This window comes from Papaver somniferum, chromosome 4 (genome assembly GCF_003573695.1).
Source record: "Papaver somniferum cultivar HN1 chromosome 4, ASM357369v1, whole genome shotgun sequence".
NCBI classification, from domain to species: domain Eukaryota; kingdom Viridiplantae; phylum Streptophyta; class Magnoliopsida; order Ranunculales; family Papaveraceae; genus Papaver; species Papaver somniferum.
In genome coordinates, this window is record NC_039361.1 from 78,578,461 (window position 1) to 78,597,369 (window position 18,909).

The 18,909-nt window shown below is 38.4% G+C and overlaps 1 protein-coding gene across 11 annotated transcripts; it reads right to left on the minus strand.

The window, feature by feature from the left end:
- Positions 1-2,058: 2,058 nt before the first annotated feature.
- On the minus strand, positions 2,059-5,555 carry LOC113275973. Of its 11 annotated transcripts, none has more exons than XM_026525566.1 (7): positions 5,104-5,555; positions 4,813-4,861; positions 3,843-4,565; positions 3,661-3,745; positions 3,017-3,128; positions 2,554-2,630; positions 2,059-2,275 (listed from the first exon to the last, which is right to left on the minus strand). In XM_026525566.1, the coding sequence occupies exons 4-7, from the start codon at positions 3,736-3,738 to the stop codon at positions 2,174-2,176; spliced, it is 369 nt and encodes a 122-aa protein (XP_026381351.1). In that variant the 5' UTR covers positions 3,739-3,745; positions 3,843-4,565; positions 4,813-4,861; positions 5,104-5,555; the 3' UTR covers positions 2,059-2,173. The 11 variants fall into 11 exon arrangements, 8 of the variants coding, with proteins under 8 accessions (XP_026381351.1, XP_026381350.1, XP_026381349.1 ...); XM_026525565.1 differs by having other exon boundaries at positions 3,843-3,965; positions 4,480-4,565; positions 4,813-5,555; XM_026525564.1 differs by having other exon boundaries at positions 3,843-4,861.
- Positions 5,556-18,909: the final 13,354 nt, after the last annotated feature.

The following is an 18,909-nucleotide window of genomic DNA, read 5'->3' on the forward strand; positions in this document are numbered from 1 at the left end:
TCTATTTGAGATTTTGAAAATAGGTGTGAATCTCTCCGAGATTTTGAGGACGATCCAAAATCTCTATGAGGATTTTCTTAACAAATCTGAATCTCTCTGTGGTCAGCTGGACTCGTCCTGAAGAGAGAGAAAGGGCTTTGTACGACCGGTTAATTTTACCGCGAGACTTTTACTCGCTCATCTTTGACTAGCGTATCTTGCAGAGATGTGCTAGGAATCAATTGTGTACGTATTTATGGGGCCGACATGGCCAGTATATCTCAGAAGGATGTTCTAGGAATCTATCGAAAGGGCCCATAGGCAGAATAACCAGTGTATCTCATGGGGATGTCCTAGGAATTATTTGGAAACCTCAGTAAGTCGAGTCAGAGACTAGATTAGACATGGACTTTTTACGCTCTACAGAACCTATCTCGTCGAGGATATGCGCTAGGAGTCACGACATCACGACCAGCAGTGTAAACGGGGATGTATACTAGAAATCGTGTCTATAAGTGCCTTGAGGACCAAGGGCTTAATCTCTCCCGTGAGAGTTGAATTTTGTTCATGGTCTTGAAATGACACTTTTGCCCTTTATCCAAATTTCATCATCTACATTAAGTCCCCTACTCATAGTAGAACCTTGATTGTCATATGATGAGTATATAGATGGTAACAAATCGTTCATACAAAATTATGATCTGCTTGTTCTGTTAGACTTGAAGGTCCCCGAATTGATGTTTAGCCATCGACTGTTATGACTCTGATCTTGTAATCGACTCTCAACTTGGGAACTTCCTTGGATTTTGCATTAGGAGGCACCATGCGAAGAGTAATTGAGCCTTGCAAATATGAAATTTACATCTTGGTCGGATGGGGTTTCCAAATTAGGGTTTACTTGACCAAAACCCTAATTTCCTCTCTTTGTGCATCCTTGAGCTTCCGAGTTTGTATATGCGAGTATATGCGGGGAAGAGAGAGGTTTTGAACGCCTTCCTAGCTGGCCTTTATGTTGGTGAAGAGATGTGGGAAAAGATAAGCACTTACTTTTGAAGTTACGAAGTCCCTATCCCATGTAAATTCTGAATCCAGGCTTGTACTGTACCTAAACCCTAATTTCTATTTTGTTCACGTCTGACTCTTTCAGACACTCTGGAGAGCCTTTATGAGGCTTGGAAGGTGTGCATCTATTTTGTAGAGTCGGCAACTTTTGTGATGAGAGCATGTGTAATTCCTTGTACCAGTCAAACACCTCTTATTTAGAGAAAATATTCATTTTTGAAACTTAAGGGTATTTTAATCAAAACCATTTATGAGCCTGATTCTGTTTGGCATGAGAGAGACCATGAGATTCCCTAGGCATGATCACGGCTTGAGAGAGAGAGAGGCACGTGTATGGTCCTGCTTTTGGAAATTATGAACTCGAACTTCCACTTCACCAAATTTAACGTTTAGCAACAGATTGGATCTGTTGATGACTGGGCTTGCAACAAATTTTGCCGTTGCTAAACACCTATCGCAGTTTTTGGAAACAGCTCTAGGTCTCTTGCTAATTTCGGTCAGCAGCGGAAGTCGCAACAGAAATCAACTGTTGCGGAACAAAAATTTAGAAACAGAAATAATCTGTTACTACTCTGTTACTACTCTGTTGCTAATTTTCGAGTTATTCCGGGATAGTTTTTATTAGAATAGGATATAGTTGTTCTGATTCGGATTTAACAACATATTTATGCCGTTGCTAAATTTTAGCAACACAAAAAAAGGGGTCAAAGTCTTCGTTGACCTAGTTAAAATCAATTCCCCCCAGTTTATGCTGTAAAATCCTGATTCATCCTATATCCAGTAATTCAATCTGATAGTTCTCATACTCTACATTCCCACGCATCTAAAAATTTAAACAAGAAAAAATGCAGCAACATATGTTGAAATTCTCAGTATTTACATGTTCCATGTTACAATTTTAAACATTAAAGCCATTCTACACAGAAAGGGAACCAAAAACAATAAAGCAGGGATGGGTGTGAGTTGTATTAAGAAATCAGGTGTAAAATGTACTAAAACAGAGCATAACTGAAAGAATTCAGAGATAGAAGAATTTATTTAAATATGCTCTTATATATGTTTTTGTTTATTACATTGTGTTGGTGCAACTAAATCTGTTACATACAATACTTGTATAAATCAAAAGAATTGTTTACAGTTTAGGATGAACTTTCTCTGTCGGAACAATATGAACTTGCAACAAGTGCTCAAATAGCAGATAATTACGCATACAATCTGCGACAATCTTCGCCACCTACATTTGGAAATAATTACATTCAGTTACAACAACACAAACTTGAAATTACATATACAAGCGAAACACGCCAACTATAAGTAAAAACCTCAGTTGACTCAAACTCGATAAATCCAAAATATTTACATATGAAAGTACATAGTGCATCCAGTTGAAAGTACGGAATAAAGAAAAGATTTTGAAACTAAACTCAGTAGTTAGAAGACTAAATAATGCCAAGTGAAGAACTTTCTATCTACTAGTATTATCAGAGTGCTTATCCACAGGTTGAACCAAACCAAATTATCATAGGGCTTCACCAGCAAAGTCCCTTGAACAATTTCTGCGCCTCCCATCTTTTCGGTGTCTTCTTTAACTAACAATGAAAAGATTTTAAGTAAAATCAGATACGCCCATTTCGGTTTTTAATGCAACTTTCACTTATTATAGAGCCAGAATAATGAAAGATGATCAAATATCAAACGATTTCACATAGATACAAGTTAAATAGAATTCAGGCTATCTGGATTTTGTCACTTTCCAATGCATTAAATTCCAACATAAATTGCTTAGAGTTAGAATTTACTAATCTCTTGAAAGCAGACTTCACAATAACCAAATTTAGAAACCTACATAAAGTTGAAGCTTGTTCTGCGGTGCCATTTTCCTTAGCAAGGTTCAATGTGAGAATGAACAAATATATAGATAGGACAGTGTTGATACAAAAAATCTAAGAGTACCAACAGTACGTAATATGATTACCTGAATCCATTTGCTTCTTATCTAATTCAATATCTGCTTGTGCACTTCTGTATAACTCTAAAGCAGTTCGACGTTCCATGATTGTTGGGTCCTTGTTCAGCAATCCTGATAACTGCAATCAAGAAGCTAATGGATATAACAATAAACAATGGATTTAGAAATGGAGTTTCGCAAACTTCCGCATACTGTTTTGACATAATACAAAATATTTGATCCTATTGAATTTCATAAGACAACAAAGTAACACACAAGATTGAGTACTGATAAGAACTTAATATCTCAATTGCAAACCAAAATATACGTAAATGGAAAGCTTCATGATAGCCAATAGACATTTGAGTTGAATGTGGAGATCTAAAGAGCCTACGAACAGAAATGAAAATCAGCGAGTCTCTGAATATACATTTTCCCAAAAGTCAATATTGAAGCTCCGTAACAGAACTTTTGGGTGTTTCTTGTGAATCACACACGACTTATAACCATGTAATACAGAAACATGGGTCAGATACATAACCATACTCGTTGAATAACAAAGTTTATATGGATATTAGACCAAATTCGAAGCATTATGCTCACATCACCAAGCTAGGTCAAAACGCCACCATCGGAAAGCTAACCATGTGAGTAGGAAAAAATTCATATACCTTGTTAAGGGGATTAAGCTTGGGTACCTGCCGTATATGACTATTTGCAAGGCTTCTGTCCCCTGTGATTCCTAGCATTGTCTTTCTGCAAACACCATCGTGGATAAGAATTTAATGCTTTTAACAGAGACTAGCCACTAAACTATATATAATTCCTTTGGTATATCTGATTGTATATATACCTGAAAGCCGAATAATTCCCTTGGCCAATCAAGAATGTTCAAGGTTCCTGCCTTTTATCTTTGCTAGTCAAACGAAAAAGGCCAAGTGAAGCCACAAATGATGTAACGAAGGTCACAATAGACCTGCACATATAACACAGTCTACAGATGGGTACGAATAAAAGAAGAATACAACCCATGTCTATAAAAAGCTTTTTTACCCCTACAGAAGGGAGTTAGCAAGGGATAAAATGATCAACATATTCAGTTTACATGTCAACACAGCATGCGTACGTGTCTTGGTCACAAGATACCAAAACTCATAATTTCTGCAGTACCAACTTCATTGTACTACAAGTCACCACCACCACCTCCTATACCTGCCACATCTACAAATCACCACTTCCTCCATCTCTAGAACCTACTTCTTACTACAAGTCGCCACCAATACCAAGCCAGAACTATTACAAGTCACCACCACCATTTCCAGTATCACCACCTTAATACAATTCACCACCACCATCTCCAGTATCATCCCCATACTACCACAAGTCACCACCACCATCTGCTTGGAATTAGCTCAAATAGATCGAAACATCAAAGTTATTCATTACAATCTTAAACGAAACATTCAAAGTAATGAATGATAAAGCCTTACCATCACCAGCTACATTGTTGGTGGCATTCGCTACTTGTTGTACAAGGCTGGCACCAATGTTCTTAACTCTGTCCTTAAACTCAACGCTTTCAGCAACGATAAGTAGTTATACTTCCGCATAAATCTCAACATCAAAAATTCTATAATTTGCTGAGTTGTGAATGTCCAACAGATTGCACTCAGTATTAATGCAATCACCAAAATTATCAATACAGATTGACTCGCTAATAATACTTTTGGTGTTTTATGAGTTTATTGAAATCTTAAAGAAAATAACAAATGATGGTATAACTACAATCACAAGGAGCTAACTTAAGTGAAATAAATACTCACGCAAAGGGAGAAGGTTCACAAATTGAAATACCTATGGGATTTCCTGTATCTGAAATTAAAATTGAAAAATAAGAACAATGGATAAGACTTCAAATTGTTCACAAATTTAAGCCACTGAACCTGAAAGTCTTCCATCAACTGATACATCAAAAACAAATAAATTAAAACCTAACATCAAAATCAGATCTCTCCTCTAAAAAGAAAACCCAAAACCCAGTGACTGACCTAGAAATGAACCCAGCAATGAAACAAAATTTATAAGAAAAAATAAACACAACAACGAAACATCACCTGATTAAGAACGACTTTAAATTGGGAAATGGTTTGCTAATTAAATGTGTTTTTCAATTTGAATCCTCATGTAGATAAATCAAGGTGATCTCTTACTCATATCTATAAATGAAACCCTAGATAACAAATAGAAATATTGGATCCACGGCTTCTACTAAAGAGATTCAACAAGAGATCGAAATCTAAGAAGAAGAAGGAGGTAGTCCTAGTAGCGGTTGAATCAGTGATGGTAGTGGTGCTCAAGCATAAGGATTGTGGGTTGTGGTTGTGGAGTTGAATCGTAGAAGAAGAAAAAGAGAGTAAAGAGGAAGATAAGTTGTATGTGGCAAAAAAAAAATAATATAGCGTAGGGTTTTTATCATCACCCTCGAAATAGTTATTAGGGTGGAATCATCTATCTTAACAGTAGTAGAAGAGATTAATGGCAGCAGAGCTATTTCTTCAGATCTAGATAAAGGGGTGAAATGGAGAGGATAAATGAGAGGAATTTGTGGATACAAATGAAGCATCACGATCTGAAATTTTTCTCTAAAGTCAAGAAGTCAACTGGTCAAAGGGGTGAAATAACAACACGATCTGAAATCGTTCCAACATATGGGTGGAAATAGGGTTAAAAGTGTTCCATGCTAAGCATGTGACTCGCATGCTTGTACTCCTGGTTGTTGCTAGTCGCAACAGAACATGGACACTTGCGATTTTGAAATAGAAACAGCTGTTGCTAAAATTTGGCAACTGAAATTAGCAACAGAAAATTCGCAACTGCGAAACTGTAGCGAATCTGAGTTGCTAAACCCTGAATTTGGTATAGTGTTCCCTGTTTAAGCTAAATTCCCTTTGACTTCCTCTGAAATTTCGTCTTTCTGATTTTTGTTTCAATTCCGTTCTTCTTTGAACGATTAACGAACCTAATACGCATGTGCATAAATCCATTAAAATGAGTGTGTAAGCACTTGGTCAGTCGCTGGTTACTTCAGGGCAGCCTTCTTTGAAAAAATAACCAAAACTCTACCATAAGGGAATTTAGGTGAAAATCCCTTTGAGCTCGCTTTGGTTGAAAAGTGATGAGGCTAGGCTCCCTGTTTTAAGAAGAAAAAATCAACTTTCATCCATCTTTCCAGAATTAGGGTTATTTCGTCAAAACCCTAATTCTCTTTTAATTTTTTCTCTTCCAAAAAAATTTCCAGAGAATTTGTGACGTACCAATACTCTATAGAAGCATCCTTGCTCGTGTGAGGGTCTTGGCTCTTTTCCTTTTGGAGAATTCCCTTTCTTTGTCGAATTCTTGAAATTATGACTATTTTGTCAAAACCCTAATTCTCTTTTCAAATTTCTCTTCTAAAAAAATTCTGAGCAAATGGATGACGTCCCATTGGTCTTGGAAAGTGTTTACACGAGTGGGGAAGGTCTTGGCCACAGTTTGGAGGAATTTTCCTAGGTTTCCTTATTTTACCCAAATTGCCCTAATTTCCTCTTTTTGCTCCAATTCCTTTTCATTTTGCTTCAAGGCTTCTTTTTGAAATCAAATAGAAAAGAGAAGTATTTTTATATGTGGTAATGTATAGAAAACGGTCCACCTCCTCCCACAAATTCTACTTGCACTGAAAGTCCTTGTTTAAGCGGAATTCCTATTTTTGTTCGAAGTATAACTGGTATTGCAGGAAATTATTTTAGTATACTTAATATTTGAATTTAATTATTGATTATAATCGTGGCATGAATGTGCTGAACATATTCCTCTTGCTTAGATGATAACTTTGTTCCTCTTTCAAAACGATATTAATCTTCAAATTGATAATGTAGAAGCTAATAGTTAATGATCTTGCGTTTGCTGATGTAGATACCCATCGTTCTTTCTTCATTGAGGCATCCTCGGCAAGTCTTGAAATTTATCTCTATTTAATCATCTTTGATGCATACTTCTTCGACCATCGAATGAATATAAGTAGTCGTATTTGTCAAGAATTTGTTTAAGTGTTTGTCATAAAACTTTAGATTTGAGATATTTATGGAGAATGGATGTAAAATATTCATACGGACTCCGATTTGAGTCCCCGTCCCCAACTTTGAAACAAAAAAGGATAGGATTTCTAATGCAAAAAGATTGACCCAATTCCGAGTGTGTTTGGACAATCACATCCATGTATACTTTTGACTTTATAAATCCCGTATAAAATTTCAGGAGTTTTTCAGATTGCACTTACTTTGGTGTCGGGGCCACATCTCCTAAATCGTTTATCCGCTTGTGGCGCCCTTTTGATATGTTGTTGGGAAGATATAGGAGAACATATTTTCTTCAGGAAGTAACCCGAAATTCATTACTGATTATCATCAGTTTTCAAGTCTTCACGATGTAATGTATATCAATCCTAATTGTAAGAGGAATTCTTGCAATCCTTGAACTCTTAGCATGTCCCAACGCCTCAAGCATGACACTTGGAGTATTATAACTTCATTACCCTTCCTTGGATTTAAATAGGCCGTGACTTTTTCCTCCCTAGGTCAGAGACATGCCCCATCCTTTGATTTTACGTTTGTACCCTTTATTGTGAAGAAAAACATATTTTTCCTTGATCCTTTGTGAAAGTGTGGACCCAAACAAATCCGTGAGTATCCCATGAGATGTGAGATAGATTTATTGATAATAACAGGACGCTGGGCATGATGTTAGTCTTGAAGGGATTAAGAGAGGACAAGTCTTGAAGGGATTGGATGAGACAAAACTTTAAGGGATTGTATGAGGACGAGGTTTTAGGCGGGAAGGACGGTCCTCATATAAAGCAAACCCTAGTCGTGTTTTGTTTCTCCCTTAGTTTACTTCTTCTAATTCCTCTCTCGATTATAGCATACTCTTTATGGTGAGAACGCGGTTGACCTTTGTAGAGTGGGGATGAGCGTGCTTCAACAATTTCATAGGACTATCAGAAAGAGATTCCTGGTGCAGAGAGACAACGGCCTGGGGTGATTTTACGGGACCCGTGTATCCTTTAACTTCGGATGAGACACTTGTTGGAGATTTTGGTGACATGAGGAGAATAACTCCGAACGGTCTTACTTTTGATGATCTTATGAATCTGGAAAACCTAAAGACCGTACGTGATGAGAATCTTCGTTTCAATGTGCAATCGCGAGAGTGGCTCGATTCTGTCAAGGTACATTTGGGTGAATTAAGTTCAGAGAGGTTCTTAATTTGAGGAGCGTATAGTAGATGGAGAGCTGGAACATGATAAGAAGGTGGCTCGAGATGCAATGCCGAAGTGAAGCAGATGAACATGAAGCAAGAGATTTTTTCTAGGGGCCTTTGATGGATGATTTCCTTCAGAGTTGATATTTTCTCTCTCTGAACCTTTTCTGTAGGCATCTGTTAAAGGAAGGGGACCCTCATGAGTTCGAACTTAGTGCAAACCCTAGATTGCTTCATCGGGTATGCGAGTAGGTGAAAAACCTAAGTTAAATTCGTAATAGGTGTTCCTCCTTTGTGCGGACTTCACTCCAGAAGATGTAGAAACTTCGTTTGACATTCGACATCAGTGGTTGACCCCAACTATCAAACATAAAAGACCTAACTTTCATTTATTAGAGTAAAATTATGTTTTGGAGCTTGTTTTTCTGGTAATAAATCCACGTGAGGTTAAACCCGGGAATTCAAATATTTAGCAGTAATCCTTTTAAGTGTTTTGATGACATCTGTTGGACCGTATTTCAAAACGTCATTCCCTTTTTAACATGTGGTAGGAGAGATACAGAGGAATATTTTTCATCAAGGTCGCGTTGTCGAATTTTCTACCCATTTGTCTTAGTTCGTCGAGTTATGTGACTAAAGTATGGGTCGCGTCTTAGTAGAATGGAAAATATAGACTCCTCTTCAAACCGATTGTGAACCCTAAGTTATCTCCTGCATGCGTTTATTGTCGAGGAATAATTTGAATGCTTCTTATACTTGATCTATTCATGTTGCACGCGTATAAAACCCTAAAACATCTTATCTTCAGTCATGATCCGAGACATAGTTGCAATTTCTGAGGACAGAGAAGATGCTGATGCAGGAAAATTCGACGAGACAGGAGAGAGATGCGAGATTTCTGGAGTCACATATAAGTTTCCTTCACGATTTTGAAGGCCGATCTCTAGTCACCTAATCCAAAGTAATAAAATGTTGTGATGTGGGTTTGAGGAGTTGAATGGTCTTGATGTATCCCGATCTTTTGAAACTCTTACATTGATCGTTTCTAAATTTGTTATTTGAAAACTGGATGTATCGTCCACCTCCTGTTGGCTATGCATGTGTGTGATGCACGATTATTCCTTAGTCCCAAGTTTGATATAAAACTAGGGATTCCCATTGAATCGGAACGCTTGGAAAATGAAGTAATACCCTTATAGCGTAGGAGATTGATTCTTCAATGCGGGAAAGAAATAGTCTGTGGGTTGGAGACATCTGTGGAGAGTGATGTCGAAATACTGCCGTATGTGTCTTTGTGGACAAGATGAAGTTGTTGTTCCGCATCTACTAGGTGTCTTGACAGAGATTCATGTGAACTTCTGTATCAAAATTATCCGTTAATATTTATTCTTCTTTTGGGAGCATGGTAAACCAAAATTAAGAACTTATAGAACTAGCAAAACTATGGATATGGCTAAACAATCGATTTTGTGGTGACTTTGTTGATGAGATAATTATCTGGAATATTCTAGGCATTTCTTTACGCGGTAGAATCGTGTTTCGACCTGAGGAAGTTGTAAGTGATCGTCATATCATGTCCTTTGCTCATCATGTATGACTCTGACTTATGGGATAGACTTCCGAGCATATCTTTTTGAGAGAGGAGGATTTTACTGACAGAACTGCAAGCGGCGTGTGGCTTAGAGATACGGTCTTAGATCTTTTCCTTGTTTACTTCAGTGATAGTAATTGGTTGCGGCTGTATGTCGAGGAATGAAGTTCTATCTGAATTGTTGTCCTCATGAGTATCACTTCGGATTTCTTTTCCCTCGATAGATTCGGCTGCAAAGATATTATCCTTCGCCGTCTTGGGTGAACTGAGCTTCCATCAGAAAATGAAATCTGATAATTTCTGGTAAAGCTGAACTGGAGGCTCATCGAGGCTTGGTCGTAACTCCTAAGTCTAGTTCCTCTTCTTTCTGAAATAACGGGTGTTGAGGTAGCATATCGACTAGCATCTTTGCGTCTTTGGATAAGGATGAGTTTCGGTTGAGCCTCATCTTGGGATCTAGTTTCACTTCATACTTTGTCGCGTTCTTGTCATGATTCTCTGAAGCAGGAAGGGCGACAAGATGTATCTTTGTTGCGGTTTATGACCTTATGTGGCTCTGCAACGCTTTTGACTAGGTAACGAATTTTTCGGAGTCTTTCCAAGTTTTCGCTAAGTTTATCATGTAGACAACGAAATGACAAATCCTGCGTAAAAAGAACTATGTCAATCAGATACAAAATGAAAGAGTTATAAGTAAAATAGTGAAGTGAAGTAAACTTCCCGAGTCCCTTGTAATCAGGTTGAGGGCCCTTGACCTAAACGAATTTTGGAGCAAATGTTCGTAAGAATCTCCAAGTTTAGAGCGTCATTTGGTCCTTGAGGTACTTGAGAGTGATAAGGTCGATTGGATGGTTGCTCCTTTGCTCTGTCGCGTTCCTAATGAGCTTTATCTCTCCAGTGAGGTCGATTGCAGGCAGGATCCCGGCAGTGCTATTCTCAGCAGTTTTAGTACTCCTTATTTAGGAAACGTGTACTTGATCAAGATTTGTTGGATCTATCCCTACTGGTAGCTCTAAAGGTGTCATATGATGTGTGTCGTAAGTGAAACAAATTAATTAAGATATTTCCCACTAATTAACTAGTAATATAGCGGTAGTAAGAGATCGTTCCCACAGAGAAATGTGTAATTGATAAGTTATTTAGTTCAGCAAAATAATAAAAGACAAGGGGTATTGTTTGATTAAAGTAAAATAAAAAGAATAACAAATAAGAGAAAGATGATCAAGGAGTCTTTCGTTGTTACCAAATGTTGACTCAATAGTATACTTTTCTATCTTCGCTAGAACCATTCATCACCAACCGTAGGAAAGCAGCTAGAGCAGTGCTATCCCCAAATTTCCTCTTGTAACCGGATACCGAAGCACTCGCATATCAAGTTTTATCCAACCGAACCACCAAGTAGTAGCGCACTCAAGGTGTAACCCAACCGGAAGTTTTAAGTTATGTGAACTTAGGTTGATCCTAGCAGTTAGACTCTTAGTGCAATGTCCACTTACTAGTGTTGTCTTCACACATGATTGCTCCACAGAGTCCCTCTGCGAGGTCTCACGTTCTCTACTTGTATAGGAGATGCACGACAATTACGGATCGCTCCAACTCTCTACTAGCAATAAAATGATCAATAGAATAATCCAATTGTACACTTAAACAATCTAGAAATCAATCATAAACCCTAATTACAGTAATGACAAATGATAATATGATTAAAACTCCGAATAGATTTATATAACTAATAAAGCTTCACGCTAGAACATTGAATTCATCCTTAATCAACAAAGGTTTAGATTTTCATGATTACACAATTACCCGATTTCCCCCAAAAGGGGTAAACCTTAAAATTTTAATGAAGAACAAAAGTGTATTATGAGATGTATAGATGTGATATATTAGGTCAAGATGTGTCTCTTATATAAATATCCAAATTGTAGAAGTGCCCGTGCTCCAAATCTCGTGCAAAATAGTTGTCAAAGTTCCCAAAAACGCACCAAACAACTCACTTCCAAAGTCTGGTCGTGAAAAGACGTAACCATGGCTAATGGGCTCACGCTCAATTATCCAAGTCCAGCTCATTTTCATTATTTGGCTTGTCAGTTCTGCAGAACTGGAAGCCTATTTCTTCTTCTCTAATTACGGCTAAGTTTTCTAACCGGAACTTCTCCTGTAACCTTTCACAATTTTCTTCTTTTCAATCACGGCTGAGACTTCTAGCCGTAAACTCTCCTGTAAGTTTTGTTATTTCTTACTTCTCCATTGTTTCCTTTTCCAACTCCAACAGCGAAAACAAAACCTTCTGGAATTCTTCAACACCATCGCTCAACAAACTCTTCATTCTTCCCTGAGGTAGCTTCATCAACTTCACTGCATTAATAAATCTCACTATCAGGATTAAACACAGCTCCAAACTCGTCATCGTAGCTTCATTCGATAATCAACAACAACATCTCGGCTTCAACTTCATAGAGTCATTCTTTATCCGCTTCATCACCATTTCTCATTTGCAACAACCTGAACTCAGTCTTCATCGAGATTATTGGAAACAGCCATTTATCTCCTCCATCATTATGTCTCTGTCATCTTCAAACTCGGGTATTCATTCTCCTCCGCCAACCCCGTATAACCACCAAAGATTGTCAAGCTCCAACTCTTCATAGCTCCAAGACTCCATCGACAGCAAACTACCACCATATTAACTCCAGATATCTCTGTCTTGGCACCACATCCTACCCTTATGTTCCATCATCGTCCATCATTGCGAACTCCTACTGATCAATCACCAATATTGCCATGTTCAAAACCCATAACAATGATGTACAACAACACCATCGTGACCATATTGGCAGCATCCATCAACACCACAGAACTTCATTCATCGATGCTAACCCATATACCTGCAAGCATGGTTTTTAAACTCGTACGATTCACGAGTTGAATCATACGAGTCGAGTCAGAAATTCCCATTTCGATTCGAAGCGCTTGTGTGAAGCGTTTCGCCAACAAATCTGACAAGTCAACGCTGGTCCACGCTTCAGACTGCAGTTCAACCACATCTCTGTTTTTTTTTTGTTTTTTTTTTTGCAAAAATAACATTGATAGGGGGCGAACCTGCGATCTTGAGTTCAATAGAAAACACCCCAACCATTGATCTGTGATTCATTTTGTGATTGATAATGCATTTGCATCTTATTTATAAAAAACTTGGAAAACATATGCAATTTTTGTTGAGCTTTTCACATATTCATTATTTTTTATAGGCAAATACACGATTCAAAAACTGACCATGAATCTACGATTCACGATTTAATATACGATTCTCGAATTTTCAAAAACGATTCAAGATTCCATTTACAATTTAAAAACCTTGCCTGCAAGTTCAACACCCCACAACTCAACCGGAGAAACTGGTCGTGAACCGGTGAGAAGAGGAAGACGACTGTGTTGGAAGAAAATGGCATCCCCTTATCGAATTCCCTGGTGCCTTTAGTAATTGCTTTCAACTGTCAGTTTTAGGGAACTGGCAGTTTAACTTCTTTCTTGAATCTTGGCTTCCATGAGTAACTCAGGTGGGTGCCTTTAGCAATCTATGCATTGATCGCAACTATAACTTGCTTCTATCGCCTCTAACTTTCTCATACGATGTCGGAATGACTCCATTCTTTCGCCATTGGCTTCGTATTTTCGTCCTCTTCGAGATGATAGCAAGAACTCCAAGATTAGAATGAGTTCCAATTGGTTTTTGTCCCTTCTCCGTCTGTAGCTAACTACTTTTATTGCACAATTAAGTGTCAATTCACTTCTTTTGGATGATTCACCTAATGAAACACAAATAGAGAAAAACAAACGTAATATACAATAATTTGCAAGAACATAAGCAATTATTAGCATGGAATTGACACTAAAAATATATAAAATATGCACTTATCATCAGATAAGTCTGGATGTCGATCTGATATTTTGTAAGATTCTGTTGAGTCTCCGGGTGTTCTTCTAGGTCCTTACCCAACGTTTTCAAGGATTAGCAGTAGATTTTTATGAAAATAGGTTACTATGGCGTTTTGTTATGTAGGAAGAGATCCATGTGAGCACGAACGGTCTCTGCCTAAACCACGCGCAGTGTCCGTCAAAGGATGCTTCAGTCACAGGGAGGAGGTTTATGGCTGGTCTTAGGGAGAGAAGCGGAGAGAGAGATAAGAGAATTCTACAGAACAATTGCTCTAAGAGGTTATGAGAAATATAATCGTAGCTTGGAGAAATATATGACTTATTTATAGTTGAATTCTCTAATCTCAGGTCGGTGAAGATAAGGATTGCTTTCCGTGTCATGCAGAGAAATTCTCCTGTCTCTTCAGGAATATATGGAGACAAACTAGGTTGAGTTTATCTCATTATTCCACCGCCTTTACCCTCTTGTGCGGTGAGAAATAAGCTGGTTATTTCTCACATGTGACGTAGACTGCTAGACCAAAACCCTAATTGATATCCCCCCATTTGTGTGAAGCTAAGTCAGCCTTTGTGATGATGTTTTGAGAATTAGAAATATTCTAGAGTTGGCCAAGATAGAGAATTATTCTCCGATCTGTAAGAATGACTAGGATGAGTCATGTGAAAAGGTATGAGATGCCTCAGAATTCGTGTGGAGAGTCTGAAAAGGAGACTCGATTCCTACATGAGGCTCATGCCTATCATGGGGAATATTCATCCTATCTTAGATTTTTCCGAGAGATTTGAATTTCACCGAGATTTTGAGGAGAGATGTGAATCTCTTTGAGATTTTATGGAGAGATGTGAATCTCTCTGGGATTTTGAGAATAGGTGTGAATCTCTTTGAGATTTTGAGGAGAGATGTGAATCTCCCAGAGATCTCGAGGAGATATTTGAAGCTCTCCGAGATATTTATAAGAGATTTGAATCTCTCCGAGATTTTGAAAAGAGATGTGAATCTCTTTGAGATTTTGCGGAGAGATGTGAATCTTTCCTAGATTTTGAGGAGAGATTTGAATGTCTCCGAGATTTTGAGGACGGACCAAAATATCTAAGAGGATCTCTTAACAGATCTGAATCTCTCTGTGGTCAGCTAGGACTCGTCCTGGAGAGAGAGAGAAAAGGTTGTGTACACCCGAATAATGTCACCGCGAGACTTTGGCTCGCTTGTCTTGACCAGCGTATCTTGCAGAGATTTTCTAGGAATCAATTTTGTACGTATTTATAGGGCCGACATGGCCAGTATATCTCAGAAGGATGTTCTAGAAATCTATCAAAATGGCCCAGAGGCAGAATAACCAGTGTATCTCGCGGGGATGTCCTAGGAATTATTCGGAAACCTCAGTAAGTCGAGTCAGTGCCTAGATTATACATGATTAGTGTATCTCGCGATGATGTACTAGGAATCAGTCCTTGATCTCAAATAGGATTGAGTCGTACTTACAGGAGACATGCACATCTCCGTTATGGGTCATAAGTCCATCGGGGACGTTTTTACGCATCTACATAGCCTACATGACCAGCAGTATCTCGTCGAGGATGTATACTAGGAATCATGGCATCACAATCAGCTGCGTCTCGCGGAGACATGCTGGAATTGTGGTTGTTCTGGTTCATAAGTCTGTCGGTGACGTTTTGCTCACTATATAACATACGTGACCAGAAATATCTCGTCGAGGATGTGCGCAAGGAGTCACGGCATCATGACCAGTAGTGTCTCGCGGAGATGTATACTAGTGTTTTGGGGTAAAAACCGATTCCGCTGTTTTTGGTAATTTGGGGTGTGTTGATAAGAAATGAGTTCAGACCTTAAACAAATGCACTGCACGGGAATGCTTTTAGGTTCGAGAAATCAATCTGTAAGACTTTGGCCTAAACCAAGAAATGGCTATTCCAGATTCAATTCGGTCACAAGGTGAAGGAGAAGGGTTGATCTTAAAGGGGAAGCACAGAAGGTGTTTGAGATCAGAGTGTTGAATTATAAAGGTGTGGCTGTTTATGACTTGTGTATCAGAAAATGGTTTCTGGATACTTGTGTTGATAACACTTGTGTCATCTTTGAAAAAAATAGATTGAAAATCTATTTATACAAGTCATTAGAGCGCAACCCTGATCTCGTAGGAAGTGGAGGAAGTTAAGTAGTGGAGTAATGGAGTTGTGTAAGAGGTGGTGATCATTGTGTGATCACACCTTCATCCACTACTCCATCATTACTAGCCGTCCGTCTTTTCCTAACAACTTCTCGTAATGGGCGCATTGCACGTCGCACGCTGTAAACCGCCAGACCTATAACCCAGTAAGCATCCCCCAGTTTGTGACATATTTGATTCTCGAATAAGTGGGTCAAGTCGTGGGACCCGCCGCGGAGAATAGCATGGTGCGATTAGGTGAAACAACTAAGTTGTTTATGAGGCCAAAATAAAATATTGTATGTATTCGATGCATGTGAAACATCTCATTTAAGAAGCTCAAACTAATCGATGTGTATAAAGCATCGTTGTTTTAGATCCTGATTGAATAAGTCGCGGATAGGCGTCTTAAAGAAGACAGCATGATCGACCACCTTTGGGTGATCATTTGAGGACCCTACGGTCAAGTCATTATTTGGTTGATCGCCTCATGTGGTTCAAGCACCGAGTCAGCTGAGTCAAGTTAGAGTCAGCTATTCAGGTAAGCTAACTAGGCTGACTTGGTTGAGTTGCCATGGCATAAGCCATTTGCACTGGCCATGACTAATGTTTCGCTATCATTGCACTTCACTAGTGCATATACATCCATGGTGGCTATTCATCTTGCATATTTACCAGCACACATGCTCATTTTCTTCATTGCATCACAACCAGTTCTTAACATCGGCATCAATTCATTCTGCCATTGCCAAGAAATTCATCCCAGCTTCACTTCTGTCTACAACTGCAACACCACTTCCACCTGCAATGAGATTCTCCAACTCCAGCTGCTGCGACTACTTATCCTGCAATCTTACAACTTCAACTCCACTGCAATCTCAGCTCAATGTTCTTGCTCCACTAAATCCATCATCTCTGTAAAAAAGCACCCTGCCAATTCCATTTCCTTATCAGTTCCAATTCTAGCAAGAACCTTAACCACTTATATCATACTTTCAAACCTGCACAACCCATTAGAAGCATCGCACCAACAAAAACAACATCTTCATCTTTCACTTCCATCAAAACCCTTCAACTCATTGTGCGAATTCAGATTCAAATCAACCCTGACTTGGGTTTCTTCTTCACTTCAACAGCTCAGCTGCATCTTACCTCAGTTTTCCAAATTCATCAAAGACCAATGAACATAAACACCCACAGAATCTTCTCCTCCATTAACAACATCTCCATCTTCAAATCCGACCAAGACTCATCTCAATTCCACCATCAATAACATAATCTTTGCATTTCTGTCTTGTATCACCTGAGCAACATCGCCAGCTTCATTCTTGCAAAGCATTAACTCCACCTGAACCATTCAACTGCTCTGTGTTGTTCTAGCACCAGCAGAAACAAACCCTAAACATCTTGTAGTTCATCTCAATTTCTCAAAACCGATTGAAAACCCTAACCTGCAGCTCAGTTCATCACCTCAAACCCTTGTAACATCCATGGCACATCTCCAACTCGAGTCAAATGCAGATTCAACCAAAACCCAGCTCTTATTCCTTCTTCTTATCTCTGAATTTCATCACATCTTCTCTATCAATTGAATCTGAATCAAACCCTAGTCTGTAATTCTCAATTTAATCATCAACTCCTTCTTTTCTTGTTCTTGGCAGCATCAAGATCATTACAACTCTCACTGTTCTTGATTTTCTCTCTCAATCTCTTGGTTGTAACAGCAGCAGCTGCTGCTTTTCTTCTCTCGTCTCTGAATTGTAGACGGAAATGATTGAGAGGAGAAAAACACTTCTCTTGTTTTTAGGGCTTGGTAATGATTGAAATTACTCAAGACACCCACTCTCCAAATAAGGGGCTACCGATTTCTTACATAGCTTGTCAGTTCTAAAGAACTGATAGGCTATTCAGTTTCCTTGCTCAATTGTTTGTGCAGAACTGGCACTGCATTCTTCACTTCCTTTGCTGCATAGCCTTTGCTGGTTCCAAAAGAGTGCTTTCTTCCTTCTTTGAATTCTTCCGTCAACCACAACCGTCTTTTACTTCTCAAATCAACTTCTTCTCTTCAATTTATTTTCATCACTAAAGTTGTCATTCTTTTTAGACAATAGATTTGCATCACTAAAGCTGACATGCTTTTCAGATAGAGATGAATAAATAGAAGAAAATAATGAGAAATAATCCGCCTCTAACACTTTTGCCCCGTTTCCTCTTCTTTTGTTCCTAATGACTCCAAAGTACCTAAAACTCAAAAGCAAACATAAGATACATAATTTACAAGAAAACTAAGCAAAGAAAGCATAAGCAATAAATATAAAATTAGGTGTTTTACAACACCTATCAAATTCCCCCACACTTAGACTTTGCTAGTCCTCGAGCAAATCAAACAAAACAATTCTAAAACATACAACTCCCTAGTGGACGAGTTTTAGTCTCGTGAAGGTTTACAAGAGGTATACCTACAAAACCTATATTTCCAAATCCAGCTACTTGTGAAAAGTCTAAAAATGACACTAAACATTTTGTAATTGGCATACTATCAATGATTATAGGAGGAAGTACCCACTTTCAAATCCAATTCATAAATTAGGAATATAGCTTTATCAGAAAGTTGAACACAACCACAATACTCGGAATTGAATCAACCACAATTATATGAAAATATTAAGAAGATGGATATAGAAAGTAGATGGTGGCGAACTGTTGACTAAGGTGAACGGTGTTTCCCATATCTGTCTGAAGGTCACTGCCAAAACAAACCTAAAAATCCTATTGGATTGAGCTACTCGTCTGAATTCTAATATCAACACAACTTGCATATACAAGGGAACCGGCGGTCGACAAACTTAATTCTAGATCAATTCACTGGCATATACAAGGGAACCAGTGATCGATTTTATTCAACACAATAATAATTTTTTTTTCAA

Bases quoted from the DNA above. Each gene is read 5' to 3' on its own strand.
- LOC113275973 (XM_026525566.1), bottom strand. From the start codon at position 3,738: ATGCTAGGAATCACAGGGGACAGAAGCCTTGCAAATAGTCATATACGG. The intron at 3,129-3,660 runs GTATATGAATTT...TCTTGATTGCAG, and splicing joins AGCTTAATCCCCTTAACAAG to TTATCAGGATTGCTGAACAA. The intron at 2,631-3,016 runs GTAATCATATTA...TTTCATTGTTAG, and splicing joins TAAGAAGCAAATGGATTCAG to TTAAAGAAGACACCGAAAAG.